The sequence below is a fragment of the Choloepus didactylus genome, chromosome 15 (assembly GCF_015220235.1).
Source record: "Choloepus didactylus isolate mChoDid1 chromosome 15, mChoDid1.pri, whole genome shotgun sequence".
Taxonomy (NCBI): Eukaryota; Metazoa; Chordata; class Mammalia; order Pilosa; family Megalonychidae; genus Choloepus; species Choloepus didactylus.
Window position 1 is genome coordinate 6,022,714 of NC_051321.1, and position 27,896 is coordinate 6,050,609.

Genomic DNA, 27,896 nt, shown 5'->3' on the forward strand with positions numbered 1-27,896 from the left:
CCCAGAGTCAGAGTGCAACCCACGGAAGCCACATCCAGCTCCGACCCCAGCTGGCGGCTGCCTCTCTGCCGAGGGAGCCTTCCTGGCTCAGACAAAGCAGAATCAGAATTTACCCGGAGGAACGTGGGGAACCCTTGTCCGTAGTACCCAACGGCGAAGTAGTCAGGCTTAGGTCTTATCACTTTGACGATGTTTTCATAAAACTGAGCCTGTTTTTTCTGAAAGAAAAAAGGAAACACATGTTCAGGTTTGAGGAGAGTAGCTGAGCATCCATTCTTCCGGATTCTTCCAGCAGTGTCCTAGGGCCTTGACAACTCTTGGAGGAGGGGAAGTGGGAAGGGTTGGGAGGGTACTAGTGCGAGCACCTGCGTTCAATCTCAAAATGCAGTTTAGACCGTATTTTCACTCATTCCCACCCTTCAGCTAGGGATCAGACCAAAAAGCCAAACACAGCAACCACTTGTAATTTATGGGCGTTTCAATGACTAAAGAGCTGCCACTGAATCGGTTTTTCTTCTGACTAAATGGACCATCCCTAGTATGTTAAAAATGGATCTGGAACAGATCCTAAGGTACATTCAAGAAGAACAGAATGAACAGAACTGTCTGCTCTGCATTAACGATAAACATTACAGCATCTTTACGGTAGATCTGCTGCACACAAGAAGGATGTAGTTGAGCAGAGTAACTGGGAACTGACTGTGCTTTCAGGGCAGGAGAGGGTGCTGGACACTGACTATCCACTCGCCTTTTGGGGAAGGCACCACAGCTTTCAACTAACGGAGACGCTCAGCACTGCAAGTGCCACGACTACCACAAATGCCATCAGTGGTTGTTTACACACAAATCGCTCCTGGAAGCTTTAGACTTTTGGCTACCAAAGCTGACCTGGGAATAAAATGTGAATACCCATGGGCCAGGAGCAACCAGCAAACCAAATCAGACCACCTCTCTGGCAAATATGGGGACCCATGGCCAAGGAAGGAGAAATCCCGGTAAGACAAGCTGAGATCGCCCGTGCTCACTGAAAGGGCGAGAAATAAAGACCTACCAGCAATTCACTGAGTTGTTCATAGTCAAACATTTCATTTTCATACTGTTCGGCAAGTTCCTTGCCCAAGGCGATGGCTTCCTCCCACATCTGTTAGGAAAAAGAAAGAAAAAAAGAGAAAGAAAATCCCAAACCTGGATCATGGTGGCCAGGAGTCAAACAGGTGATACAATCATCTGAACAAAACAATTTATAAAACTTTTGATTAATCCAAAACGCACTGTGGGAATAATATTGTAAAAGTAGAAATACTATTCTAGCGGCCTATTTTCTCAGCGTCTTCACTGGCCACCAGTTTACCAAGCTGGTCAACCGGTGGCTCAGCAGTCACACAGGCCTCTGCTCTGGGGTAGGGTCCCATCCGCCCCTGTCCCCGCTCTCCCGCTGCCAGTTATAGTCGCCAAAGCCCATCTGTCAAAAGGCAGCGGCTCTGCCAGTGAAGAGCAACCACGCAGCATTTTGAGGCTGCAAGGGGCAGCTATGTAGAAAGCAGGGGCCTGATTTGGCTATTTTCTCAAATCACTACACTTGATAAATGCTATACTGAAAATCGTTAACTCTCAGAAAGACCAGGACATATTTCAACCCTAAATTAAAGCTTGCAAGAAGTTCCCTTTAGGTGTATAGATGCAGTGAGGATGTAAGGCTGCCATTGTTTTAAAATGGCGACATTTTATGGTGCTGGAATGAAAATGGCTTTTCAAAGCAGGCAACTGATATATGAAAATGCTAATAAAATTTAGATAAACATGTGGCATGGAATGTTGATCTGTATGGTAGTTCGGATTACCCTAAATAAAGTGGTTTACTTGAGAAGAACCTGTAAAATATGGAGGAACCGCCACCTCCAGGAAGCCTTCCCAGATGGCCCCCACTCTCCTCCATGCTCCCACAAGGACCCCAGGGTCCCACTATTTCAAAAGTGTGCAGTAATGTATCAAAACAGGAATGCTCCTTTGTTATTCCCTTCTCATGGACTAGAAGCCCCTTGAGGGCAGGGATCACTATTATCAATCTCTCAAACCTCTGGACCTTAACCGAGGGTCTGTCCAACAGTGTATATTGAACACACTTGAAGGCTGTTGGTATAAAATCACAAAAGCTTTGTTCTGTCCCACATCCTGGGTGCCCAGCCATGAATCACCCACTTCTTAACTGTCATTGACCCCACAAGATGGTAGATCATTAGGACGAGCTGCCCGTCCTGCAGTAACTTTGACTCCACTTTCTACTGGGATGCTGAACACACACTGTGGGGCACGTTACCATCACCACCAACCCCACAAATGTAGCAACCACTGCCAGACAGCAAGAGCTGTTTAGCATTAGAGTTATCCCGTCCACGTGGCAGTCGTTAAGGGTGCAGCACCCCCGTGATCTGGCAAAACCACGTAAAATTTTTTGGCCCTCTCTTTGTACTGGAGAAGAAGTCTGAATTATTTCTTGTTCTTTTATGGGGTATTTCAGTACCTTATAGGTATTAAAACATAAAATATGTTGATATCATACAATATTATACACATATTTTATGCATTTCTGAGTTTCTAAACTTTTTCTGTGTCATCTGCTAGCCTTCACATGTCGTCTGTGGCTTCTGCAAAATGCAAAAAACCCCCAAAATTTTCACTTAATTTCTTATGCTAACCTGTGATATATCAAAACTGCAATGGGGAAAATCACTATGTGGCAGGGATAACTGTACTTTGAGCTTACTCCATGTCCAGCCTCACATCATCTTGTTTAATCCTCTCAACCACCCTGTCAACTGGGTACCTTTATTACACTCATTTTGCAACTAAGGAAGTTGAGGACCAGAGAGGTAAGTAACTTGCGCAAGGACACACAGCTGGTAGTTGGCAGAGGACTCAGCCCCACTTGGTCTTTTGCCAAAGTTCTTGCTCTTGAGGACCATGCACCTGTACTTTCAGCTGGTCCCTACAGTCCACCCCTCTGCTGGGATGGGCTTTAGAGGATGCTAGGCTGGTCCTAACTCTAGGATCCCACGGGGAATGCCAGCTACCTGGCACTGTGCACCCACCACACCCAAGTCCCTGCCCTTCCCTGTTAGAACGACCCCACTGACAGTCTTACTTATTAAGGGATCATCCAATAAACTTAAGAAAATCATTTTGCTCAAATGCTCAGAAAATACTCTTTTCATAGCTCCTACTTGAAGAAATTATCTGCTATTTTTGGTGAGAAAAAATAGTTATTCTAGAATAAACATTACATTTTAATACTTTGACACACAAAATAAAAATAAGCTCACAGCAGAAAAAGATTTGAGAGAGCACAAGTGCCCAGGAGGAGGGAAAGTGGCCAAGATGTCCCTCCAACTGTCCACACCCTCTGCTACTCTTTCCCTTCCCAGATCCCCCAATCTGTTGTCTGCTCCCCACTGCTGAAGGCCCCCAAAGCTGCCTTGCATTCTTTGAATATCTCAATCTGTAGCTCCAGATAGTTCTCATGTCCTTTCCCAAGAGCCCAAGCTCACATCTCAAGGAAGGGGGAGCTTCTCTCACTTTTAATGTTTCTTTTAAGCTCTAGTGGCCAACACAGCCCTGAGCACATTTCCGTTTCAAAGAAAACATTACCTTTGCTTGTAGCTCTCTTTCACTGGATTTTCCCTGAGTTTTCTGTAAACCAACACACACTCTCTTAGCTGCCTAGAATGCTGGGGCTTCTAGGTCATTACTGAGTAAAAGCTTAATCTGGTTTTTATCCTAAATGACAGATGAATGTTTTAGATACATATCAAAAGTAATTGACTTTAAAAGAAATATTAGTATTGAATCAATACCTTATCTGACTCACCCTGAGATTACCTCATTGTATTTTCCATCAGATTTTCTATAAATACCCACACCCCCCTCCTCCCAGTATGTTTTAAAGGATTCGGCGTTAAGGAGATTTTCATCTACTTTTAATTGAGTGAGGCTTTAAAGAGAATGTGGGAAATTCATATTTCCCATGTGAACACCCTGGAAAATATTTCTGTGCCAGAGAGAAAAGAGATTCAATATGATCTAGATTTAGATTATCTCGGTGAACAAACCACATTAACCTCTGCCATGGAGCACCGCGGCTTTGCTCCTTTCTTAGAAGTGCTATAGGCTTATGAGGCTTACCACAGCCACAAATGAAAACGTACCCTATCAGCAAACAACTTTATTTTCTGATGTAAAATCCTTAATCCATTTTATGGCCTTCTTGAAATTGCTGGTTTACTTGCAGCACGGAGCCCACTCTCTCCACCACTTCTTTTCATCAGACGATATTAGCTACAATCTCTTGAGATGATAATCTTTTCCCCAACATTCTGAACGTGCAGGTTTCTGGAGGCTCCATTTCTTAAAGTTCTACAGATAGAAAACTTTCTTTTTCAATGAAACTCCTTCCTTAGTTCCAAGTTCGAAGACCATATCAGCTATTGATTTTGCACAGACAACTAGAAGTTTATGATTGACCAGCCTGACAGAATGACAACGTCGATCTCACAGGAGAAGGGAGAAACAGCAGATGGCAGAAAAGAAGGCAGCCAGGATGCATGGCCCTTATTAGTAGTTCAAACATAGGCAGGTGACTCGGGTTTCATTCCTTCACCAGTTTTAAATAACTTACCTGGTGAGGATGTGTTATGGGCTGCTTGATTTTCAGGCATACTTCTAAAATTCATCTAGTTTTCCAGCTGGTTGTTGGGAAAACAGACATTCTCCAGTGGCCTTTGGATTTTCAAAGCTCCACAAGGGTCTCTGACATTTAAGTGCCTTAAAGTCTAATGGTGTGGAAGGGCAGTGTTTTGAGGTCCCCCTGCCCCAGAGGGCACCAAGGTGGCCCAGGGTCCATCCGTGCTTCCCCAGGAGTGCCGAGAGTGACGGCCTCTGTCCATTCCCTTTTGGATGAGGGCTGGAGGCCAAGGGCAAAGCGTGTGTCCTGAGCAGAGGCTCCAGGGACTCCCGGGGTGTGGCCTGGCTGAGAGACGGGCACACTGGCCTCCTACTGCTTCCTGCTCTCCTTTCACAGCCTGACTCCTTGTGGGCACCTCCACTCTCCCTTCCCTTGAGCCAAGCCCATCCTTTGTCCTAGTGGCGCTTCAGCTGGCTCTGACTGATCTGAGCAAAGGACATATCCCTTTCCAAAGGCACTGCTGGGACTGGAGCCATGGCCCATTCTCTCTGTGGTCAGCAGCTCAAAGCGGTCCATCTCACAGTAACGACGCCATGCCTTCTCCCACCACACACAGGACAGGGCCGAACCTGGGAGAAAGGTGGTCTAACGGGGCAGATGCCCTCAGAGTTGGGCGTGGGAACCAGCTGGACTCAGCCTTGGGTAGGGGTTGGGGAGCCTTTATGAAAAACTCCTCAACTCAACTCAAAGATGAATCACATCTCCTGGTCCCATCAAGCTCCCAAGATGGTCCCTTTTATTCGGAAATCATCGCCCAGCTACGTCATGTTTATCAATATGGCTTCTTTTTCCTATGGCAATTTTTCATCAGTCAAAACAGAAAAATATTTGCTCCACTTTTAATGCCTTGGAAGAAAAAGTGAGGAAAGAAAAATAGCAAAAATAGCCAAAGAGAGGGTGAGAGAGAGGGAAAGAGAGGGTGAGAGAGAGGGAAAGGGAGAGGAAGACGGAAGGAGGGAAGGAAGGAAGGAGGGAAGGGGGAGGGGAGAGAGAGAGAGAGAGAGAGAGAGAGAGAGAGAGAGAGAGAGAGAGAGAGAGAGAGAGAAAGTTCTACATTTTTCCCCAGGCCAGGATATCTGTAGCTCTGCAAAGGAAGACCATGAAATGCCTAAATCAGGCAGTACAGTACAGGATCTGGCTGCCTCTCGTTCAGTGGGTTTGACTGGGGCACAGATCATCCATTCCTCCTTCATTCAACAAGGAACACTGAGCACCTACCTGGCACCCAGGGCTGTGGTCAGGGCCCCTCACCCCCAGGGAGCTTCCATTCTCCCAGGAGAGTCAGACCACAGCATCACAGATGAGGGATGTAGGGAGAGAAGACTAAAGGTGCTGAACAGCCTAACAAAGCAGAGAAGACAGGGTGTTCTAGTTTGTTAATGCTGCCAGAATGCAAAACACCAAAGGTGCTAAATAGCCTAACAAAGCAGAGAAGACAGGGTGTTCTAGTTTGCTAATGCTGCCAGAATGCAAAACACCAGAGATGGATTGGCTTTTATAAAAGGGGTTTATTTGGTTACACAGTTACAGTCTTAAGGCCATAAAGTGTCCAAGGTAACACATCAGCAATCGGGTACCTTCACTGGAGGATGGCAAATGGCATCCGGAAAACCTCTGTTAGCAGGGAAGGCATGTGGCTGGCATCTGCTCCAAGTTCTGGTTTCAAAATGGCTTTCTTCCAGGACATTCCTCTGTAGGCTGCAGCTCCTCAAAAATGTCACTCTTGGTTACACTTGGGATATTTGTCCTCTCTCAGCTTCTCCGGAGCAAGAGTCTGCTTTCAACAGCCGTCTTCAAACTGTCTCTCATCTGCAGCTCCTGTGCTTTCTTCCAAGTGTCCCTCTTGGCTGTAGCTCCTCTTCAAAACATCACTCACAGCTGCACTGAGTTCCCTCTGCCCGTCAGCTCATTTACATGGCTCCACTGATCAAGGCCCACCCTGAATGGGTGGGGCCACGCCTCCATGGACATCATCCAATCAGAGTTATCACCTACAGTTGGGTGGGGCACATCTCCATGCAAACAACCTAATCCAAAGGCTCCAACTTAATCCCCACTATTCTGTCTGCCCCACAAGATTGCATCAAAGCATATGGCTTTTTCTGGGGGACATAATACATTCAAACCGGCACACAGGGTGTCCCAGGGTGGGAGGTGGATGGGGTAGAATTCAAACTTGAGGGATCAGAGAAGGCCTCACCAGGAAGGTGACATCTGAATAGCACCTTGAAGGAGGAGAAGGAGGGAACCCGTAAAACCTGGAGGAAGAGAGTCCAGGCTGCCAAAGCCCTGAGGGAGGGGGTCCTGGGAGCTGAAGCCAGAGAGAGAACTGGGGCAGGGTGAGGGGGCCTTTCAGGACATTGTAAGGACTTTGCCTTTTATCCTGAGTGAGATCAGAGCAAACAGAGGATTCAGGAAGAAGTTGTGATGTGATGGCATTGTAAACGGCCCACACTGGTTGCTGTATTGAGGATGAGGGAGGAAGGCATACTGGAAGCAGGGAGCAGTCAGGAACTTTCCTATTGTGCCGGGAGAAAGACAATGGTGGCTTAGAATGAGAGGCAAGATATTGTTGGATTTGGAGGATATTTAAAAAGCAGAGCCAAAAGAATTTCCTGAATTGGATATGGGGTACAAGGAAGGAAAGGAGGCCAGGGTTTGGCCTGAGTGACTGGAAGGTGGAGTTGCTGTTGCCCAGATGGGTGGAGCAGGTCTGGGGGGGAAAGAAGATCAGGAGTGAATTCTGGCCATCCTTGGAGACGTGGACTGGGCAGAGCGATACGAAAAGTCTGGGATAAAGGGGAGAAGCCAGTGAGGAAACACAACTGGGAGTTAACATCATACAGATGGGACTCAAGTACCAAGTGTGGACCAGACAATAAGAAGTGAATATAGATGCAGGGCAGATGAGGCCCTAGGATTGGGCCCCAGGAACTAACCCAGGAAACTGAGCACGAGCAGCCAGTGCGTTAAGCACGAGATAACCTGGGAGCCAAAAGTAGGACATCTCTGCAGAAGAGGCTCATTAACTGAGCTAAATGATGCTGAGAGGTCAAGGAAGTTGAGGCTTGACCATTGTTTTCCCAACAAAGAGTCCCTGGTGAGTGTGCAGAAATAACACAGCAGGCCTGACTGCTATCCTTTGAAAGGCCTGCTTAGAACGCTGCCTTGGGAGGCATCTGGGAGTCTGGATTTCAGGAGGCGTCCCACCACTGACTGATAAGAGCAGCCCAATGTGCTGAACTATTTGTACAAACAATAATATGGCTTAGGCTGCACAGCTGCTTCCCTTCTGGGAGCCTGGAATTTTGTACGTGTTAGGCATTGGGTACCTATGAGACCCCCCCAATAAAAACCCCGGGCACTGAGTCTCTAATGAGCTTCCCCAGTTAGACATGTCATAAAAGTCACAACTCGCTGCTGGGGGAATTAGGAGAATCCTGGATGACTCACTGGGGGTGGACTCTGGAAGCCTGTGCCTGGTTTCCTTTGGGCTTCGCCCAATGCACCTTTTCCCTCCGCTCAGTGGCTTTATAACCTTTCACTGTAGTGAATCACAGCTGCGAGAGCGACCATATGCTGAGTCCTGTGGGTCATCCTATTGACTTATCAAACCTGGGGGTGGCCTTGGGGAACCCCAACACAATGAGCTTGATAAGAGCAGTTTCAGTGCAGTGTGGATCCAAAAGCCTATTGGGAGTGGGCTCCAGAGATAACAGGAGGAAGAGAGAGAAGAGATAGAGAAGGAAAGTAGCTCTTTAAGGAGTTGCAAAAAGAAGAGAAATGGGGAGTAACTGGAGAAGGAGTAGGGTCAAGAAAAACTTTCAAAAGATGGGAGAAATAATGACATGTTTGGAGGTGAACAGGTGCTAGCTAACAGAGAGCAAAACAACGAAGCTGCCAGGACAAGAAAGAAGCAGAATATTTGGGACAGATGCAGATTGTTTGGATGAAGGGTAGGAGGAGCTTGTAGAGGTCAAAACTGGTTCACAAAGCCTGGTCTCAGCTAACAAGAACATCAATTGTTTTTAAAAAGAATTAACAAAGATACTCCGTTTAGGAACTAAAATTTATTCCCCTAGTTCTAGCAAGTATTAATTGTTTCCTCAGTCCCCAGGGCCACACACAGGCCTGAAGTCCATACCACATACCTTGTCCATCCTTCTAATTCCAACATGAGGACTGACCATCATTTCCCATCTGCCTCTGTGCCAATTTGGATGTATTATGTCCCCCAAAAGTCATTATCTTTGATGCAATTTTGTTGGGGCAGACGTGTTAGTGTTGATTAGGCTGGAATCCTTTGATTGAGTGTTTCCGTGGAGATGTGACTCAGTCAACAGTGAGTGAAACATTTGATTGGATAATTTCCATGGAGGTGTTACCCTGCCCATTCAGGGTGGGTGTTAATTGGATCACTGCAGTTGCATAAAGGAATTCACAGACAGAAGAACCTCAGAGCAGCTAAAAGTGACATTTTGGAGAGCAAATGAGAGTGACATTTTAGAGCTGCAGTTGAGAGACACGTTTTAGAGACAGCCATTGAAAGCTGACACTGACATTTTGGAGAACGCCATTTTGAAACGCAGCCTGGGAGCAAGCAGACACCAGCCACGTGCCTTCCCAGCTAACAGAGGTTTTCTGGATGGCCATGGCCTTTCTCCAGTGAAGGTACCCTATCGTTGATGCTTACCTTGGACACTTAATGGCCTTAAGACTGTAAATTTGTAACCAAATAAACCCCCTTTATAAAAGCCGATCCATTTCTGGTATTTTGCTTAACGGCAGCATTAGCAAACTGGAATGGTCTCCCGCCCTCATTCATCTCCACCCTTGTACCCTTACTGATCATCTCTTCCTAACCATCTTGTTCTGCTGAAACTTTCATCTTTGATGCCTCCAACTTCTATCTCCAGCCACCAAGACACCATTGATGTGTGTCTTAGCTTCTTAGGGCAACCATAACAAATGCACACAAAGTGGCTGGTTGACAATGACAGGTATTTATTCCCTCACAATTCTGGAGGCCAGAAGTACAAGATCAAGGTGTCAGCAGGGCCCCGCTCCCCCAAAGGCTCTTTTCTTGCATCTTCCAGCTCCTAGTGGCTCTGCATTCTTCTCTTGTGGCCATGCCCCTCCAATCTCTGTCTCTGTCTTCACATGGCCTCCTTGCCCCCAGGTCTGGGTCTTCTCCTTTTCTTGAAAGTCACTTGTCATTGAATTTAGGGCCGACCCAAGGAATCCAGGATGATCTCACCTTAAGATTTGCAATGACCCATTTTCAAATAAAGTCACAGTCACCTTTCTGGGGTTTAGGCCATGGATGTCTCTTTTGGGGGGCTACCATTCAGCCCATTACCATGTGTTCAATGAGAACTCTCTTAAATGCCTTCACTCCTCTCCACTGTTCCTGCCAGAGACTGGCCCAGGACACCCTAATGCACCCCAAAATCATGAAGTTGCTTCTTTGTTCATTTCTTTCTATCCATAGACTTCCTCTTTAAATATCCTACATGCAACTGCTAAATCAACATACCCACTCCCTTGCTCAAGATCTTAAAATGATTAAAGGACCCAGCTTGATTCCTACAGTAAGTCAAGTATCCTCCTCCTACATTGCCCCACATGAAGAACCCTTGGCCACAGGCTGCCGAGAGGAGGGCAGGTTTGCTCATTTGACCCGGGCTCAGGCCCCCAGCCCACCGCACCTCCACCTCACAAGGCTCCTGCAGCCATGAGATGCCCTCCTCTTCTCTTCCTTCTTTTTCTCCCCCATGGACAACTTCTCTGCTTTCCTAGAAAAGCAAGATATCTTCAGGACCCCTTGCCTTTACCTGTGCTATTCCTTCCTATGGAATTTCTGCCCCTCCCCATCACCTGGCAAACTACCTCATCCTTCAAGAGCCTGTTTACATGTCACCTCCTCCGTCTGCCCCAGCTCCCTGGAAGCAATCACCTCTATACTTGCTGGACAGGTAAACATGGCACCCATCTGCCTCATGTGAGCCCTAATGCTTGACCTGGGACACCTCAAGGCATGTCCCCGTCTTCTTCCCCACTCTGTGTGCCCAGGATGGTGCTGACCTCATAGGAGGCTTCTTAGTGGAAAAATGTGTTCGTGACCTTGGGGAAGCAGTTATCACGACTGACTAAAAGTTTATATTCTCAGGTGACATACTTCGATAATAAATGGTTCCTTGTTTTTCTAAGGAGCAGATCATAACGAGCGCACGATCCGTTTGAACCCTCAGGCCAAATTCTGGCTCATCTTAGGATTTTCAGAAATTTTAGCAATGCTGAGAATAAACCCATAAGAAGGCGTCATTATACTTGTACTTGCAATTCTTCTTAACAACTTTGGTTTTAAAGGGAAACCATAGGACAAGAAATCTTTGCCCCAAATACTTAGAAAAGAAATCCAACCCTTTCATCAAAAATGGAAACTTGCTCCCAAACCTCTATTTTTAAATCGCAAGATGATGCAAGATGCATCATTTTTTTACTTTGGCGCAAGGCAGAGTGTGAACTTTGTCAAGGCAAGGTTATTTTAAGGGAAAAGAAAACAGAGCTCCAGTTGAAAATAGTTACAGACATTCATACATGACTTGGACTATAAATTATGTATCGTCTTTGTCGACACTGCCAGGCTGTTCCTTCATTTCAGAGGCGTTTTAACATTGGCTCATACTGACTTCCTTGCTCTGGCTCAATTTTCCTTAGAGCAGGCCTTCTATTTTCAACTCATCCTCCAAAGAGAAGCCTGGTAATTTTCAGTGAAGTACTTGGATTAAGGGCTTTATTGAAAATTACTAGGCCTCAACCAAACACAATAAGACAGACAATTGAGAGCAACTTCAGAAAAGAATGCTCGTCTGCGATGATAAAACTGAACAGAGGGCTTTCGGAGGGATGCTCAAACGGGTGGTAAAAATGGAAAGTAAAAGGAGCAAGGAGTAATTATTAGCACAGGAGGTAAGAAATGTAAAAGAATGAAAAGGGAAACAGATGGAAATGACGTTTTATGCAGAGAAAGAAAAATGATTAAACGACCAAGAGCTGGGCTGAAAGACATTCGAAACTTTTTAAATAGTGATAAAGCAAAAATAGTAGAATGATTTTGTGTGGAAGAAATACAGAGACCCAACAGAACATAATTCAAAGGCCAGAGTGTCCAATAGAAAGAAGCAGAAAATCCATTCCGCTTTGCCGGTTTCAGAGCCCAAAGGTAGGGAAACTTTTCATATAACTCAATCCTTGGTCTTTTCCTAGGCCCGTCTGCCCAGAAATCTCCCCCTGTGGGCACAATGAGCTGCTGTCCACAGGGCTCGGAGGCTGAGCCCTCACTCTTCAACAGCCTGCTCAGAGAGTTCACAAGGCAAGCCTGCTGTCATCTCTGCAAGCTCTCTTTCCCCTAGATAGCCATACACATTTAAAACCGTGAATTTGCTCCAGGATGTATTATGTTTCCACAAAATAAGTCCACAGTGAAGATTCCCTTAATTACCTAAAGAAACAGGCCACAAGGTGATAGCCCATAACATTGGAGCTCTAGTGGAGTCATAGTTTTGTCAAATTGAGGTATCATTTAGTTTCAGTTTTATAATCTCATGGTCCCCAGATATTATCAGTCTTCAAGATCAGTTGTGGTATTAAGTCCCCTTACCCTTACACATTTTTAAAACCAGAGTTGCATTTTTTCCATAAAATAAAATACGTGTAAAATAAAATCAAACCAAATAATCCTCATGATTTAAAAACTCCATGCCCGGCAGGAAATCGCTCAAAGCCTGAGCCAGGTGAAATTTGTGTCATCAGTTAAATCGGTAACTTTGTCAATGCCAGAAGGCCTCCGTGCACGCTTGTCTGCTTGCTCACTCACTCGATAAACAGCTGTGATCATTCTGCCCGAACACTGCTGTGTTTAATAGACACAGAGGAGCCTGGACGGGAAAGGCCGGTTCTGTTCTTGCAAAAATTTGTCTTTGTTCGATCCAAAACCACTGCAATGAATGTGGCACTAACAGAAAGACAGCATTCACCGCAGGAAAGGAACACGGCTCTCCCCAGGGCAGCGAGCCCAGGGCGCTGTGCCACGCTCGGCGCTGGGGCGGGAGGGGAGGCTCGGAAGACACAGTCGTCAGCCCTTCCAGGGGCTCGAGTCTGGGTCAGGAGGAAACAAAGCAACCCGCTGTAAGGGCCTCGTGGAATGCCTGAGTGATGGCAGCCTTTTCAACTGTGCAGTGTTCATGTCAGCATTGGCCAGAGTGTGCTCAATTCACTTAAAAAAAATGACAGAGTGCTCAGTATGTGTGTGGCACAGGGTTCCCTGCGGTGGGAGATAGAGTAAGATACATCCCTGCCCCTGTCCTCAAGTAGCTCAGTCCAAGGAGGCCTGGTGACCAAGGGGTGGCCCCTAGACAGGCTGCACTGCTCCTGCCCAGAGCTGCTCAGCAATGCAGAATCTCAGGCCCTGCCCAGACCTACTGAACCAGAATCTGCATTTTAACAAGCTCCCCAGGGGATCAGGAGGCCATTACGTTCGAGACACATATAGGAGGACATAAGGGAAACATATAAACAGCTCCAACTCAAGGGCAAGGTAGAAACAGAGTACAAAGAAACGCCTGAAATGCACAAGTGGCCAACAAGTATATGTTCAACATAATTTGCCATTAGGGAAATGCAAAAAAGCAAAACAAAACAAAACAAAAACAACAACAAAAAACCCCCATGAGATACCACCGCATATCCACAAGGATGGCTATTATTAAAAATATGGAAAATAACTGTTGGAGAAGATGTGGAGAAATTGGACCCCTCATTGTTGGTAGGAATGTAAAATGGTGCAGCTGCTGTGGAAAGTGGAGGGCAGTTTTTCAAAAAGGTAAAACTTAGAATTACCACATGACCAAGCAATTACACTTCCCAAAGAGAGTGAAAACAGGGACTTGGACAGATATGTGTGCACCAGTGTTTATGGCAGCGTTATTCACAAAGGGTGGAAACGACCCAAGTGCCCATCAACGAATGGATAAGCAAAATGTTGTACGTACGCACGATGGAATATGACTCAGCCAATAAAAGGAGTGAAGTTCTGATTTATGCTACAACATGGATGAACCTTGGAAACATCATGCTGAGTGAAATAAGCCAGAACCCAAAGGACAAATATTCTATAATGTTACTTCTGTAAGCTATCTAGAAACATAGCAAATTCATAGAGAGAGGCAGACAGATTTGAGGTTACCAGGGGCTGGGGGTGAAGGAACAGGGGGGTGCTGTTACATGGTGACTACAGAGTGTTTGCAAATTTTGGAAATAAAAAAAAAAAAAAAAAGGCACCCCAGAGGGGTGGACAGGTGACATGAGATGCCCAGAAGGAAGGACTCAAGCCCATGATGGAATGGGAAAAGTCCAAGGTGGCCTCAGGGGGCACCTGGAAGGTGGGAAAGATTCCACTGCACGGAGAAAGGAGTTAAGAGGGAGCATGCCCCAAGTCTAGGGAAACCCACAGGAAGATCTCAGCCATTGGCTATCATGGAGAAAGTTTAGGAAAGGGCAAGCAAGATACTGTGGGTGATGAGGGGTTAGACATGTACGTGGAAGGTTGGAGCCCTGCTGCAAGGAGCCTCCCGTTCCGGGTGAGAAGCTCAGATCTCTTTGTAGAGCAGATAAGGGAACCCTAGGTTTGGCCATCTCCGAAGTGATTCAAGCTGTGCTTCATGAAAGCGGATCCCATGGCCACTTTGTTGGAAACCAGAGTGGTGGCGCAGGGAGCAGAAGGGCAGGGATGGGGTGGTGGCCACCAGGGAACGGGCAATGCATCAAAGCCCTACGGTAACTGGGAGCTCACAGTAGAGCCTTGGGAGGAGCGAGATGGAGGCGTAGGTGTCCTGCCCAGAGGTCCACCTTGTTGAGCAGCACCCAAAGTAGAGCTGGGGCCAGGGCAATGCACATCTTAGAACAAGACTGACAATGACAAGGACTTGGATATACAAACCACGATGAGAAAATAGGACTCATCCTTAAGAGCTTGGAAAAGTAATACTATTATAATAAGCATTCATCAAAGCACAAAAGAAAACAACATAACTGTGCTGGTTTGGATGTATTATGTCCCCCAAAACGCCATTATCTTTGATGCAGTCTTCTGTGGGCAGGAAACATATTGGTGTTGACTGGGTTGGAGACTTTTGATTGGAGTTTCCATGGAGATGTGATCACTCAACTGTGGGTGAGATCTTTCACTGGATAATTTCCATGGATGTGTGGCCCCGCCCATTCAGCACAGGCCCTGATTAGTTCACTGGAGCACTATATAAGCTCAGACAGAAGGAGCGAGCTTGTTAAAGCCAAGAGGGACACTGAAGAATGCACAGGAGCTGAGAGAGGAGCTTCAGCTTACAGAGACATTTTGGAGACAGCCTTTGAAAGCAGACTTTTGCTCTGGAGAAGCTAAGAGAGGACAAACGCCCCAGTAGCAACTAAAAGTGACATTTTTGAGGAGCTGAAGCCTCGGGAGGAATGCCCTGGGAAAAAGCCATTTTGAAACCAGAACTTTGGAGCAGACGCCAGCCACGTCACCTCCCAGCTAACAGAGGTTTTCTGAACACCAATGGCCATCCTCCAGTGAAGGTACCCGATTGTTGGTGTGTTACCCTGGACACTTTATGGCCTTCAGACTGTAACTGTGTAACCAAATATACCCCCTTTATAAAAGCTAATCCATTTCTGGTGTTTTGCATTCCGGAAGCATTAGCAAACTAGAACAATAACTGAGGGGCATATTTCCAAATTTTAATAAAAAAGAAGTAATAGAAAACCTGTCTTGTTGCAGCAATGCTATGTTGCTTTCTCTTGATTTCTTGTGACTTGTCTTCACAGCTGCCTCTGTTTCCACCTCCCTCTTGCTACCTTTTGCCTCTATGTTTCCTTCAGAGGTCTCGGGCCAAACGGGAACTCCTAACTCCACCCTCACCCTCCAAAATCACAAACGCTAATAACTACCATACTCTTAACAGTTATTTCAGAATTACAGGAATGACTTTAGGTTACAAGACCAAAAAAATCTCATTTTGGCACTTGTTATCATGCTTTCCTTTGACATTCTGGCACAAATTCATTTTTTTCCTGGCTTTGGTCCCCATTTTCTAATTCTCTTAGATAGATTTCAGCTTTGCAAATATTCATTTAGATGAACGGCTATAAACCAACAGGCATGTAAGCAATTTTGGCTGCCTGGAAGGTCCCAAAGGATATGCTGCCAACCTTCCATCGGCCACAGCACGTGAGTTGATGAACATGCTCGTTAGAAAACGTTGTTGGGGCTCAATAAGAACAAAATCTTTGTTCAGTCAATTGGCTGTCCACTTCAAACTTAATGTGGGCCACATATGTAATTGCAAATTTTTTAGTAGCCACATTAAAAAAAAATGAGTTGCGTTAATTTTAATAGTAGTAAGATATTTCAAATATGCTCATTTCAACACGTGATCAATAATTAATAATTTCTTATTAATTTCTCATTAAAAAATTAATGAGATATTTACTTTTTTTTTTTTTTTTGCACTAAATCTTAAAAACCCAGTGTGCATTTTACATGCATAGGATAGCTCAATCTGGACTGGCCACACGGCAAATGCTCAATGGCCACACATGGTGCGTGGCTCCAGTGTTGGACAGTGCAGGTAGAGCAGCACCCGCTGCTGCAGAGGTGGCTCCCCTGGAGCCCATCCCTGCTCAGGGACCCCACAGTCACCAAGGTCCAAGGCCCTCTTATAACCTGCCAACCATCACTCAGGAGTCAACATGACGTATTTTCTCCCCAAGATAAATAACTGCCATCTGGGAATGGAGTGAGGGAATGTGTGCACCTGCATCCTCCCAAAATCACGCTTCTTCCTCGTCAGCAATGACCACAGTCACTTGTCTTATTTCATTACAGGCATGAAGGCTGTCACAGTTCTAATTACTACACACACCCAAAGAAGGCAGGGATGGCCATGCCTCGGACTTATTTCCTAAATGAAAGCTTCTGAGTCTGGCACAAAGGGTCAAATTATTATCCTCTGCTGGGATATCTACTTCCCCCACTCTCCCGGCTGCTTCTGCTCATGGCCCTTACCGTCCACACCATTCCCACCCCTCTCCCTCTCCAAAGAAAGAAACTAAACCCTGGAGAAGCCTGGGATCAAGGCCCAAGACCAAGAGTTAGGAGACATCGCCATTCTTCCTCTCCCAGTCACAGGAGATTAAAGTGAAAATTATGTTTCTTAGAAATATGCATGTACTTGCTTAATGTCTAGATTAACTTTTCCATGTGCCTTGTACGCTCTTGAATGGAGCCCTGGGCCACTTGTTTAATGAAATGTGGCAGACGTAGGTGCTGCTACCTCTTGCCTCCCCTTCCCCACCTCCATGGAGTCCGGTGTGGCCCTGAGATTCGCCTCAGCCAATGGCACGAGCAGAAACACGTGGAAGCACAGGGAGGGCAGGTGACCTCCGAGAACCTTCCTCACAGCCTGGCCTGTGGAGGAACCACTGCTCGCCTGGGTTCCAAAGAGGCAGCGTCTCCTCCGGCCCAGGACGGACGTGCAGCTCGAGTGAAAAATAAACCTGCTTTGTTTGGAGCCATTGAAATTTCAGGTGGATGAAATTCCAGCATATTCCAGCCCATCTAGACTGATAAAGAAGATGAATAAGCACTTCTCACAGCTATTTTTCCCAGGAAATGTAATGCTTGTCGATGTCAAAATGATTTTTTTTTTCTGACTCACAACTAATCACCAAGGCACTTCACATTTCATTTTATCAAATTTTCTCCCTCACCTGTACTTGGTCTAACTTTAGCTTTAGACAGATAAATGGTCTTTGTTCCTTTTAAAAATTCCAGTGGAAATATTACAGATGCTCAGAAATGGCTTTTCAATCCATTATTACCAATACAATTCGAATAGCTACAGTGAAGACAATCCTCCTGAACTTTAATTATCAAACACACTCACTCTGACTCAAAGTCCCTTCCAAACATAGCAGTGTCTGATGCTCCTTCAGCCAATTTTATTTTTTGCCTATAATCTTTTGTGACTTGAATTAGTTTTTTCTTCACCAGGATTTCTCAGCCTCAGCACAACTGACATTTTGGGCCGGAACATTCTTTGTGGTGGGGCTGTCCTGTGCACTGTGGGATGTTTAATAATATTGTGGGCCTCCTCTAGCCAAATGCTTGCAGATGCCCCTGTCCCTGACCCAGGACAGCTAAAAATGTGTCCTGGGGGCCAAACTGCTCCAGGAGGAGAACCACTGTTCCAAACTGAGCTCCTTCTTTTTTCTCTTCTATATAATTTTTTGATAAACTACTGTTAAATAGAAAAATATATTAGGCTATCTTGGCTTAAAAAAATTGATGTTCTTCTTTGACTTATTATTTATAGAAGGTCAAGTGACCTGCTTGCTATAAATGAGCATTTCATTCTCTCAGGAATCACTCCTAAATGCCCGGTGTTCATTCATTTGTTCGCTTGTCTATTCATTTGTTCAATAAACGCCTCCTGCATGTGTGTGTGGGGTGCCAGGCACTGCACTGGGAACATACAGATCATGGGGAACAGACACAGGTGGCCTCTGCCTTCAGAAAGGCAGCCTAGTGGGGGGGGGGGGCAGTTAAAAAAATAAACCTGCAAGTACACAATTGCAAGTTGCAGTTAGTGCTTCATGCAGGAAAAGAAGAGGGTGTTTTGGTCATTGGAGAAGAGGTGGCATTGGAGCTGAGACCGGAAGGAAAGGGACAAGTGATGGGAGCAGCAGGGTCTCCCGGGCAGAGGTGGGCAGGGGGCCGGTACATTTGGGGTGCAGGGGGAGCAGTGTGGCTATAATATGGAGAGCAAGGGAGGGCCCAAGCGGGGGACACGAGGAATAAGATTCCCCCGGCTAAGCTAATAAACACTTTGTAATTGGCCTGAACCATGAAGGTCCCGCATTTTTATGAATAGACACATATTTTCCTCCACTAGGGGACTGGATGTGAGCCATGTCACATTTCAGATTCTTATTTCCAAGTGGCCTTTAGCCAAGCCATGTGCTACTGGGAGGATATTGGCTTTTTTTTCATGTGACAAGGACAGTAGAAAAGAAATGAAACGCACACTAACTACACTCGAAATGTGAGGAGAGTCCAAGCTGGTGACCATAGGGACTCTGCAGACAGTCGCTGGATTCACAGGGCTTCGTTTATGACCACCGCTGCAGAAAGGAGCAGCCACTCTCCCTTTCTGGATGGGCAGCATCAGAGAGCCACTGGTTCGCTTTCCTCAAAGTGAAAAATGAAGCAGGTAACCGAGAAGAGTTAAAAATGCGGATGAAGCCACAGAAGGAGCCCCCAAGTCACTTTGGTGGCAGATTTTAAGAACTTACAAAGCAGAAGGCGTGCCTTTTCAGTTATTGCATTACCTGAATCATAAGAACTACAGCAGTGAGATGTATTACTGAATGATTAAAATGATGGCAGGTTTCCTTTTAACACAAATCAACTGAATATATAATTTTCTTTGAGTCAATCAATCTAGAAGCTGCCAAGGTGGAGCAATATATATTTGAGCACAGGATTAATTTCCCGTGATAATAGAAAAATGCAAGCCATCAAAGGGACATGTTACTCTAAGTACCCAGAAACATCTCAAAATCAGTGTCCTGGATGTGCTTTTCCTTGGAAAGGACTATAAAAATTTGTGGTCTCTTTTTTTCTTTTTCTCCTTCTTTACAGCAAAGCATCTATAAGAGGGCTATTGACTTTTTTTTAAACCAAGTTATCTATTTGTGAGCACAAACAAGAGAATTATGCATAAAATATTCCAGCACAGAACTTGTATCAAATTTCTGGTTCTACAAATGCCATCAGTTAAAAACATATTTACGATGTGTAGGTGGGTGTACATAAAGGGAAAAACAGAAGAAATCACATTTTTTGCTTACCTTGCCCTTGTCGAAGTAGTGAATGATCTCCTGGTAGAGCTGCTCTTTCAGCTGGCCCTGGGTTGTGGCCTGATACCCGTCCCGCTGGGTGAGGTGGGCCGCACACACATCCTCGGACCACTGGGACAAGAGTGAAGCATTAGTAGGGCCAGGAGAGGGTGGGTCTGTGGGTGTGATCAAGGGCAGGCCCGTGGGTGTGAACTGCCTACCGCAGGGTGCAGACTGCAATGTGAGCTCTGCACTGGGCACACATGTGAGGGCGTGAGTCTGGGGGCACGGGGGGCTGTTGTGAGCAGGCAGTCAGGCACGTGAGAGCAGACCTCGGCCCGGAGACCCTGGGAGGAATGGAAAATAAGAGGGAGGCAGAGCTGGACCCTGATTCATGCAGAGGAGAATTCCAGCAGGTTCTAGAAAGTGCAGAACTGTCAGTTGGCTGAGAATGCCTCATCAAATTCTGGGAGGGATTATGAGCCAGGAGGCTTGTGGCGGTCTCAAGCGGTGCATCTCCAGGGACTGGTCTTGCTCAACATTTCAATCAACAGCAAAGGAGGCGATGGATCACATTTGGAAGTCATAAAGAAGGGGCCTCGACAGCAGGCTTCTCACACAGGGAGGTGCCTTTGCCCCTCAGCCCAAAGCACGGCACCGGACACTGAGCCCGGGCCCGGGAGGGTCTGTGGAGTGCTGGTGGTGGGGGCTTCGGCAAGGTGGGGAGGGAGACACACCCGGGGGAAGGGAAGGGCGCTTGACAGATAAAATAGGCAAAGCCCTGAATTTAGGCTTAGTGGATCAATGGCATCGAGTAGAGTTTGATCAAATTCAACAAACATTGGGTGAGGACCTACTATGCAAAGATGACTCCAAGACGAGTCAGAAGGTGCCTGGCCTCCAGGAACTCCGGCCATCCAGAGGTAGCACCGTTACAGATTAAAGGGAAATGGTATATAGTAACACTGCAAAAGGGATTGTGCAGGCATTTAAGGGTGAGGGCATGATTCCAAACTAAGGGGAGTCTGGGGCGGTTCGTCGGAGGCAATAATCAGAATGAGCCCGCTCATCGGTTGCAGTGAGGAGATGGAGCTTGGCCCTGGTTTGAGTCAGGACAGTGAGGGGACTGCAAAGGAAGCCTGCTGGCTCCCAGCTGCCCGGACCGCACTGGAGACCCCAACAGAGGGGGAGGGTGAAGGGTGAGGTCCCATCGGCCTCAGGGCTGATAAGGCCATGTCTGGATCAACAGAACCAGCTGTGGTGCCTCATTTTAGGCGGGGCATGGCACAGGGGTGAAAGCTGAGAACGACTGTGAGTATAGGTCAAGGGCCAAATGGACTGGCATGGTCAAGTGGGGGAGCAGGGGGAGAGAAACTTGGCAAGGCCTCCATACCAGCTCCACTGCACAGCAGCCCCTTCTTCCCAACCCAAAGGAGCCCCGGAGCACCTGCCCCTGCACCCCAGGCCTCCAACGAATAAGGTACAAAGCACAAGGCCAGATGTCTTCCTGTTTCTAGGTAAGTCAGAAGTGAGAAACCTTTTAGGAGTCTGCATTTTTTCACCTTAAAATTGGACTTGGATATCCCCACAATTATAATTTACCAACTCATTAATTTTGGAGTTTTCATAACAAAGTTGGGCTTCTACTGTTATTGGGGTAGGGGAAAAGGGAAGGATAAAAGTAAGATTTTTAGATGACTCTGTAATATAACTATAATAAAATAAATAAGAACAAGAAAGTTCAGAATTCAAATTACTTCCTTGAAGTTGAAAATCACTGTTTATGTTTTTAAGATACTGAACAGGGAAGCAAAAATCCCCTACACCTCCCAATTAATCATTGAGATACAAGGAGGTGATTGTTAGCTAAAACTAATGTTTTGATTGTGCTTGTTTTTGACAAAATATCTTGAATCAAAAAGAAGAGAACTATTTGAGGATCTTTAGTTAACAAACAAGAATATACTCATCATATTAAAGAAGAATTTTCATAACAATACAAATCATGTTCTTTAGCCAATTGATCAACTAGTGTAAATTCACATTTACAGCAATATCAAAACCTATTTAGGAAAAAATGCAAAATGTAATGGTGTAAAAGATATGGAGAGAGATTATGTAGTATTCATCATTTAACTGAAAATGCAGTGCCCCAGCGGAAAAGATAATGCAATTGGGCCTATTGATTTGGATTGTGAAACAAACCACCATGCGGTTTGTGACAAACCCAAACCTCAATAAACCCAATGATTAAACAAATGATATGTTTATACACATATACTTTTTACGTACACATGAACCTATAAAAGTTTATGTTCCATGAGAGAGACTAAAAGTAAGTGAGCAGTTTGTCAACCCTATTTTAATTTCCCTGGTGTAGAAGAAATATTATCACATTTGTAAAAATACTTTGTTACTGAAATGTGGGCTTCTAACAAACAAAGACCATCAGAATTCACAGTGTACCAGCTGGGGTCAGAGGCACCAACTGAAATCTCTATCTTCATAAATTATGTTCCTTTGGAGAGCTTTATATGGTGAGAGGCCAAAGGGGTTCTCACGCAGCTAGACCCAAGAGGACTATCTATGGGAAATCCAGACTGAGCCGAGCCTCCTTCTGCTTTCTTTATAATAGATACTTTCATATCCAGGCAGAGGTAAATTTCCACACTCCAATGTCTCTAGTGGAGCCTTTCTACATGTGTCACAGAAGCTAAGGGAAATTTCAGGATCAAGTCAAAGACTGGAGGATTCTTACCAGAGTTTCACTCCCTAACACAGGGCCCTCCTTAATTCCTCTCTTCAACCAAATGTTGTGGCTTAATGTCTGCTTTAATGGAATTTTTATCTGGTTTCTTTCCATTTATATTTTGGTGTTTGGGGGCTAGTCTGTGTTTGAAAACATGATTCCTTGAAGGAGCAGTCTTTGTTTTGTGTCACTCAACTAAATTCTAATTCTCTTAACTTTTAGTTTATATAGTTCATAAGTTTTCAATTTTTAATAAGGATATCATGAGATATAATCTAAGGACTTGAAGTTTTAAAGCATAAAACTAGGGTTGGGTAGCAATTCCTCATCTATCCATCCATCGTCTATCTGCCCACCCACTCATTCACCCACCCAACCATTCATCGGTCCATCCATCCATCCATCCATCCATCCATCCATCCACGCATCCCTCCCTTAATCATCTATCCACGCATTTGATACTTATCCATCCATTCATCCACCCATCCACCCACCAACCCGAGCATCCATGCATCCATCCAGTTGTTTACTGAGGGTCCACTCTGTATGACTAACTGTGCTGGCCCTGGACATGGGGGAGAGCAAGAATATACTACTGCAAATGAAAAAGCCAGTGACGTAACGAAAGAGCCACTGGGAGCTAAAAGCTGTCCCGACAGACCTGTGCTCAGGAACAACACTCTCCAGGAGAATCAGGCAGAGCACACCAACAGGAGGTCTCAATGCGAACTGATGGAGAGAAAAGTCATGACCTGGTCCCTACACTCTTTGCTAAGATAAACAGGGGTATGTCTCATCCTGTTTCTTAGCTGCTCTACCAGAGGAATGGCTTCTTACTGATGTGGCTCTCCACCATCACTGAGTCCAGTTGGCATGAGGAAGGACTTGCAGAATCTGTCACATGCTGCTAGCTGCTAGCCCAACGACTGGTGTTTACGAGGCTTGGTGACAGCCTGCTGTCACATCTTGTTAAATCTGCATTCAGTAGGGAAGAATCTATTCTCAAAGTGGTTCCTAAATGCTTTTGTTTATGCCATTACTTTCAGTCAATATCCATAAAATCCTAAGTTATAGGTTTAGTAAAATTTGTCATGGAAAAATAAAGTTTCAAATAATCTTAGAATTATTTCTAATTCTAATAGATTCTAATGACAGAATCGTAACGTCCACAGTAATTTTTATTACCTTAAGAAGCTTTGCATGGAGGAGCAAGGTATAAGCCGCTTCAGTGTAGTTGTCACACTCTTTGTGCAGGTCACACAGCTTGTACAAATACCTGTGATGAAAAAATAGAGGTGCATTCTAAAAACGTCACCAAATAATTTGTGTTAAGGGTTGCAAGAACTGAATTCTTCCTTCAACAGTAAATCATAGCTATACTTTCTTTTTTACAGTATTCATAATTCATGCTGCCTTGAAAACTTTTGGTGCAGAGAATACTAAGAAAAATCAACAATAGTAATATAGAATAATATTTATTCAGGACATAAATGAAGACATGAGAAGGTAGGATTATTTTTTTTAAAGGTTTCTCATTTCTTCTCATCTTTTCCAGATTCTCTCTCAAACATTTGAAATGAGATTGTACAATATGTGATTGTAATCTCTTACATTTCTATTGAATCAAAATGCGAGAAACATCCATAAAAATAAAAACCCGTAAGAACAAAGAGCTCCAGTGGTCACAGTGAATGTGACCAAAAGACTTTCTCTGCCATGAAGAAATAAAGGTCCAACTTTTTAACATAAAGCAATCTACATCTTGGATGAAAGAAGCCAACTAATTGTTTCCCCTAAAATTAGATTCATATGGTATTTTTTAAAGGAGAAGTTAAAAAAAAATCTTAGAAATAAAAAAGTGGAAAATCACTTTTGATGCAAGAAACACATCATTAAATAGTAATGCTTGTGGGTTATATCCTTTTCCTATTCTTTAAGTGGTACTCTTGCCAAATGTTTGGCACGGAACCCCAGACGTGACCAAGAAATAGAGGGGCTCAATCACAACCCCCTACTCCAGTGAAAGAGGCAAGCGACAGAGCAAAATTCAGCAGGCAATGCAAACCATATTTCTTCTTACATTGGAGAAAGGCATAGAAAACTTGGGAATATGGTGTCAAAGTATGAGTAGATGGGGAAATTATATACTGCCTATTTCTAGTAAAGTTTTTAAAAATGGGTGTCTTATTTGATTGTATGCGTTACTGTAAAACATTACAATTGGTGATGATACCTTTTTTGAAAAGGGTCATGTGAGGTATTGAAGAGGTACAAATACCCTGTGAATTAATCATTAATATTTAGGCTTCTGAGCTGGCCAGTGGCATCCCCCCAAATCTCTTCATCTGTCTGGACTGAGAGTAGATCTGAGAGCTCCACTGAACTCCAACTCTAGGCTTCATAATTTTCTATCAAATAAACCCCTGTGATTATAAAATCTTTCTCAGCAAGAATTTGACGAACAGCAATCTTAATACTCAGATGGTGTAGACGAGCATGATGCAAACATACCTGATATACATTTCTTCTCTTTCAATTTCTTTGTAGAAATTCTGAAAATCAAACAATGACACTGTTTTAGAAACCTATTTCCCACAAAGTGTCACATGCCCATTACAAATTCATGCTTCTTCAACTTGTGCCCAACACAGCCAAACAAATCCAGCTCTTTGGGGTTAGAACCATAAATTCATATAAAATAAAAACCATTTCATGCTGTTCTTTACTTTTTTTCTTACTATTTTAAGGGTAACATTTCCTACACTTTGAACATCATGATGACTTAAAATCTACTTCTGTCAATTGAAAGTCACTCATATGCAGTTGAAATAAAGTACTGCCCAAAGACATGGTATCTTAACTATTGTAATCTCATTTGCGATTTAAAAAAAAGCAGAGGGGGCTCTCAAATTTGGGAATAAGCATCATAGATATGATTTAAAGCACACCAGGTCCAATCTCCATAAGAGCTACTCTTACAAGAAGGCAACATGAGATTCTAGACCTGAGCTGTCTAATATGGGAGCCACTAGCCACATATATTTAAACGTAAACTAAATTTAATTAAAATTAAATAAAATTAAAAATGCACTTCCTCTGGTGTGCTTGCCACGTGTCCAGTGTTACTGTGTTGGAGACTGTGCGTACAGAACATCTTGACCATTGCAGAAAGTTCTACTGTACTGCACTGTTTTGGACAGAGGGACCTTCCAAACTGTTTCAGTCACAGAAAGAAAATTGGTCATCATGTTTAGAAGCATCTTGTGCATAAACATGGAAGGAGAAAGGTTAGTTAGGAGATTACAACGACTGAATTATTTCTTCAAATGATTGCACAGTATCTTCTGGCTGAGCATAAACACTTCTACCAAAATTAAATATTTTAAACTCAACTATCTCTATCACAGAGGAGGCACCAATAAGGTAGAGAAGCCACCTAACATGGCTCGGGTTATGGGAACATCATGGCCACTTTCAATGTGAAATTTGGCAATATGAAACATGAAAATCCATGTTAGAACTCTAGATTGCATCCTGAGATAACTAGCAAATATCACCATTATAAATGGATACAACTCCCCAGTAAGAGGAAATTGGGTGATTAATTTCATTTGGAAAAAAAAGCAATGCTTTCAAGATTGAGCTCTCTGAAAAAAATGATTAAGTACCAAATGTTAGAAGGTGGCAAGTTTAGGACAATGCACCAAGATTTGCCCACTTTGCTGCATCTGAGATTTTAGTGTCTCCTAGTTCATACGACTTTGGCTTGGAAATGAGGACATTTTCAGCTGACAACTCAGAGTGACATAATCAGCATCAAAGGCAGAGAATGAGCCTTTCCTTTCCAAATTTAACTTGCCCGTGTTTATAAATTAAAATTTTATACCATCCCCCATTGGGCCGATATTTTAAAAATTTTTTATTTTTTACTAAAGATGTTGTAGTTTTACAGAAAAATCATGCAGGAAGTACAGAGTTCCCATTAACCACTCCCCAAATACATAGTTTACCCTATTATTAATACTTTGCACTAGTGTGGTATCTTTGTCACAGATGAAGAAACAATATTATTACAATTATACTAAATATAGTCCATAGTTTACATTAGTGGTCACTGCTTCTGGTCTACAATTCTAGGTTTCGTTTTTAAAAATACTTTTATTTTAGTAACATATGTACAAGCTAAAATTTCCCCTTTAAACCATATTCAAATGTATAATTCAGTGCTGTTAATTGCATTCACAATGTTGTGCTATCATTACCACTATCTACTACCAAAACTTTTCCATTATCACAACCAGAAATTCTGTACCAATTAAACATTAACTGCTCATTCCCTACCCTCAACCCAGCCCCTGGTAACTTGTATTCTAGTTTCTGATACTCTATAAATTTGCTTATTCTAATTGTTTCATATCTGTGAGACCATGCAATATTTGTCCTTTGTGTCTGGCTTATTTCATCCAACATAACGTCTTCAGGCTCATCCATATTGCCACATGTATCAGAACTTCATTCCCTTTTCATGGCTGTGTATACACCACAGTTTGTTAATCCATTCATCAGATGATAAGAAACTTGGGTTGCTTCCATCTTTTGGCAATTGTGAATAATGCTGCTATGAAAATCAGTGTGTAAATTATCTGTTTGCATTGTTTTCAATTCTTTTGGATATATACCTGGATGTGGAATTGCTGGGTCATTTGGTAATTGTATATTTAACTTTCTGAGGAACTGCCAAAATGTTTTCCAGAACTGCTACACCTTTTTAAATACATTCCTACCAACAAGAATTAGTGTTCCTATTTCTCTACATCCTCTCCAACACTTATTTTCCATTATTTTAATAGTAGCCATTCTAATTGGTGTGAAATGATATCTCATTGTGGTTTTGATTTGGTGAGCATCTTTCCATGTACTTACAGGTCATCTGTATATCTTCTTTGGAGAAATGTCTATTCAAATCTGTTGCCTATTCTTAGAGTGGATTGTTGGTCTTTTTGTTATTGTGTTGTAGGATTTCTTTATATATTCTGGATATTTAACCCTTATTGGATATGTGGTTTCCAATGTCTTAATCTCTCCTTATTTGTTTTAAAGAAACTCTTGCTGGATATAAAATTCTTAGTTGGCAATTGTTTTCTATCAGCATTTTAAATATTTCTTATCTCCAAGGTTTCTGATTAGAAGAAACAAGCACTTATCCTTGTTGGGGCTCCCTTATACATAAGACACTGCTTTCCTCTGGCAGCTTTCAGAAACCTCTCCTTGTCCTTGGCATTCTACAGTTTGACTACTATGAGTCTGGGTATGGTTCTCTTCACATTTGGGGTTTGATGGGCTTCTTGAATATGTATATTAAGGTCTTTTGTTAAATTTGGGGAGTTTTCTGCCATTAATTCTTTCAATATTCCTTCTGATCCTTTCACTCTTTCTTCTCCTCTGAGTCTC

The 27,896-nt window shown here is 43.9% G+C and overlaps 1 protein-coding gene across 2 annotated transcripts in view; it reads right to left on the reverse strand.

The window, feature by feature from the left end:
* Nucleotides 1-27,896, reverse strand: part of DOCK1 (dedicator of cytokinesis 1) — a 546,722-nt gene that overhangs the window by 45,533 nt on the left and 473,293 nt on the right. For both annotated transcript variants that reach the window (XM_037804943.1, XM_037804942.1), the window contains exons 36-40: nt 24,957-24,997; nt 23,631-23,721; nt 19,709-19,828; nt 1,052-1,141; nt 114-218 (exon numbers count right to left, since the gene is read on the reverse strand). In XM_037804943.1, coding sequence (XP_037660871.1) covers nt 114-218; nt 1,052-1,141; nt 19,709-19,828; nt 23,631-23,721; nt 24,957-24,997 — 447 coding nt within the window. The remainder of the gene's footprint in view (nt 1-113; nt 219-1,051; nt 1,142-19,708; nt 19,829-23,630; nt 23,722-24,956; nt 24,998-27,896) is intronic.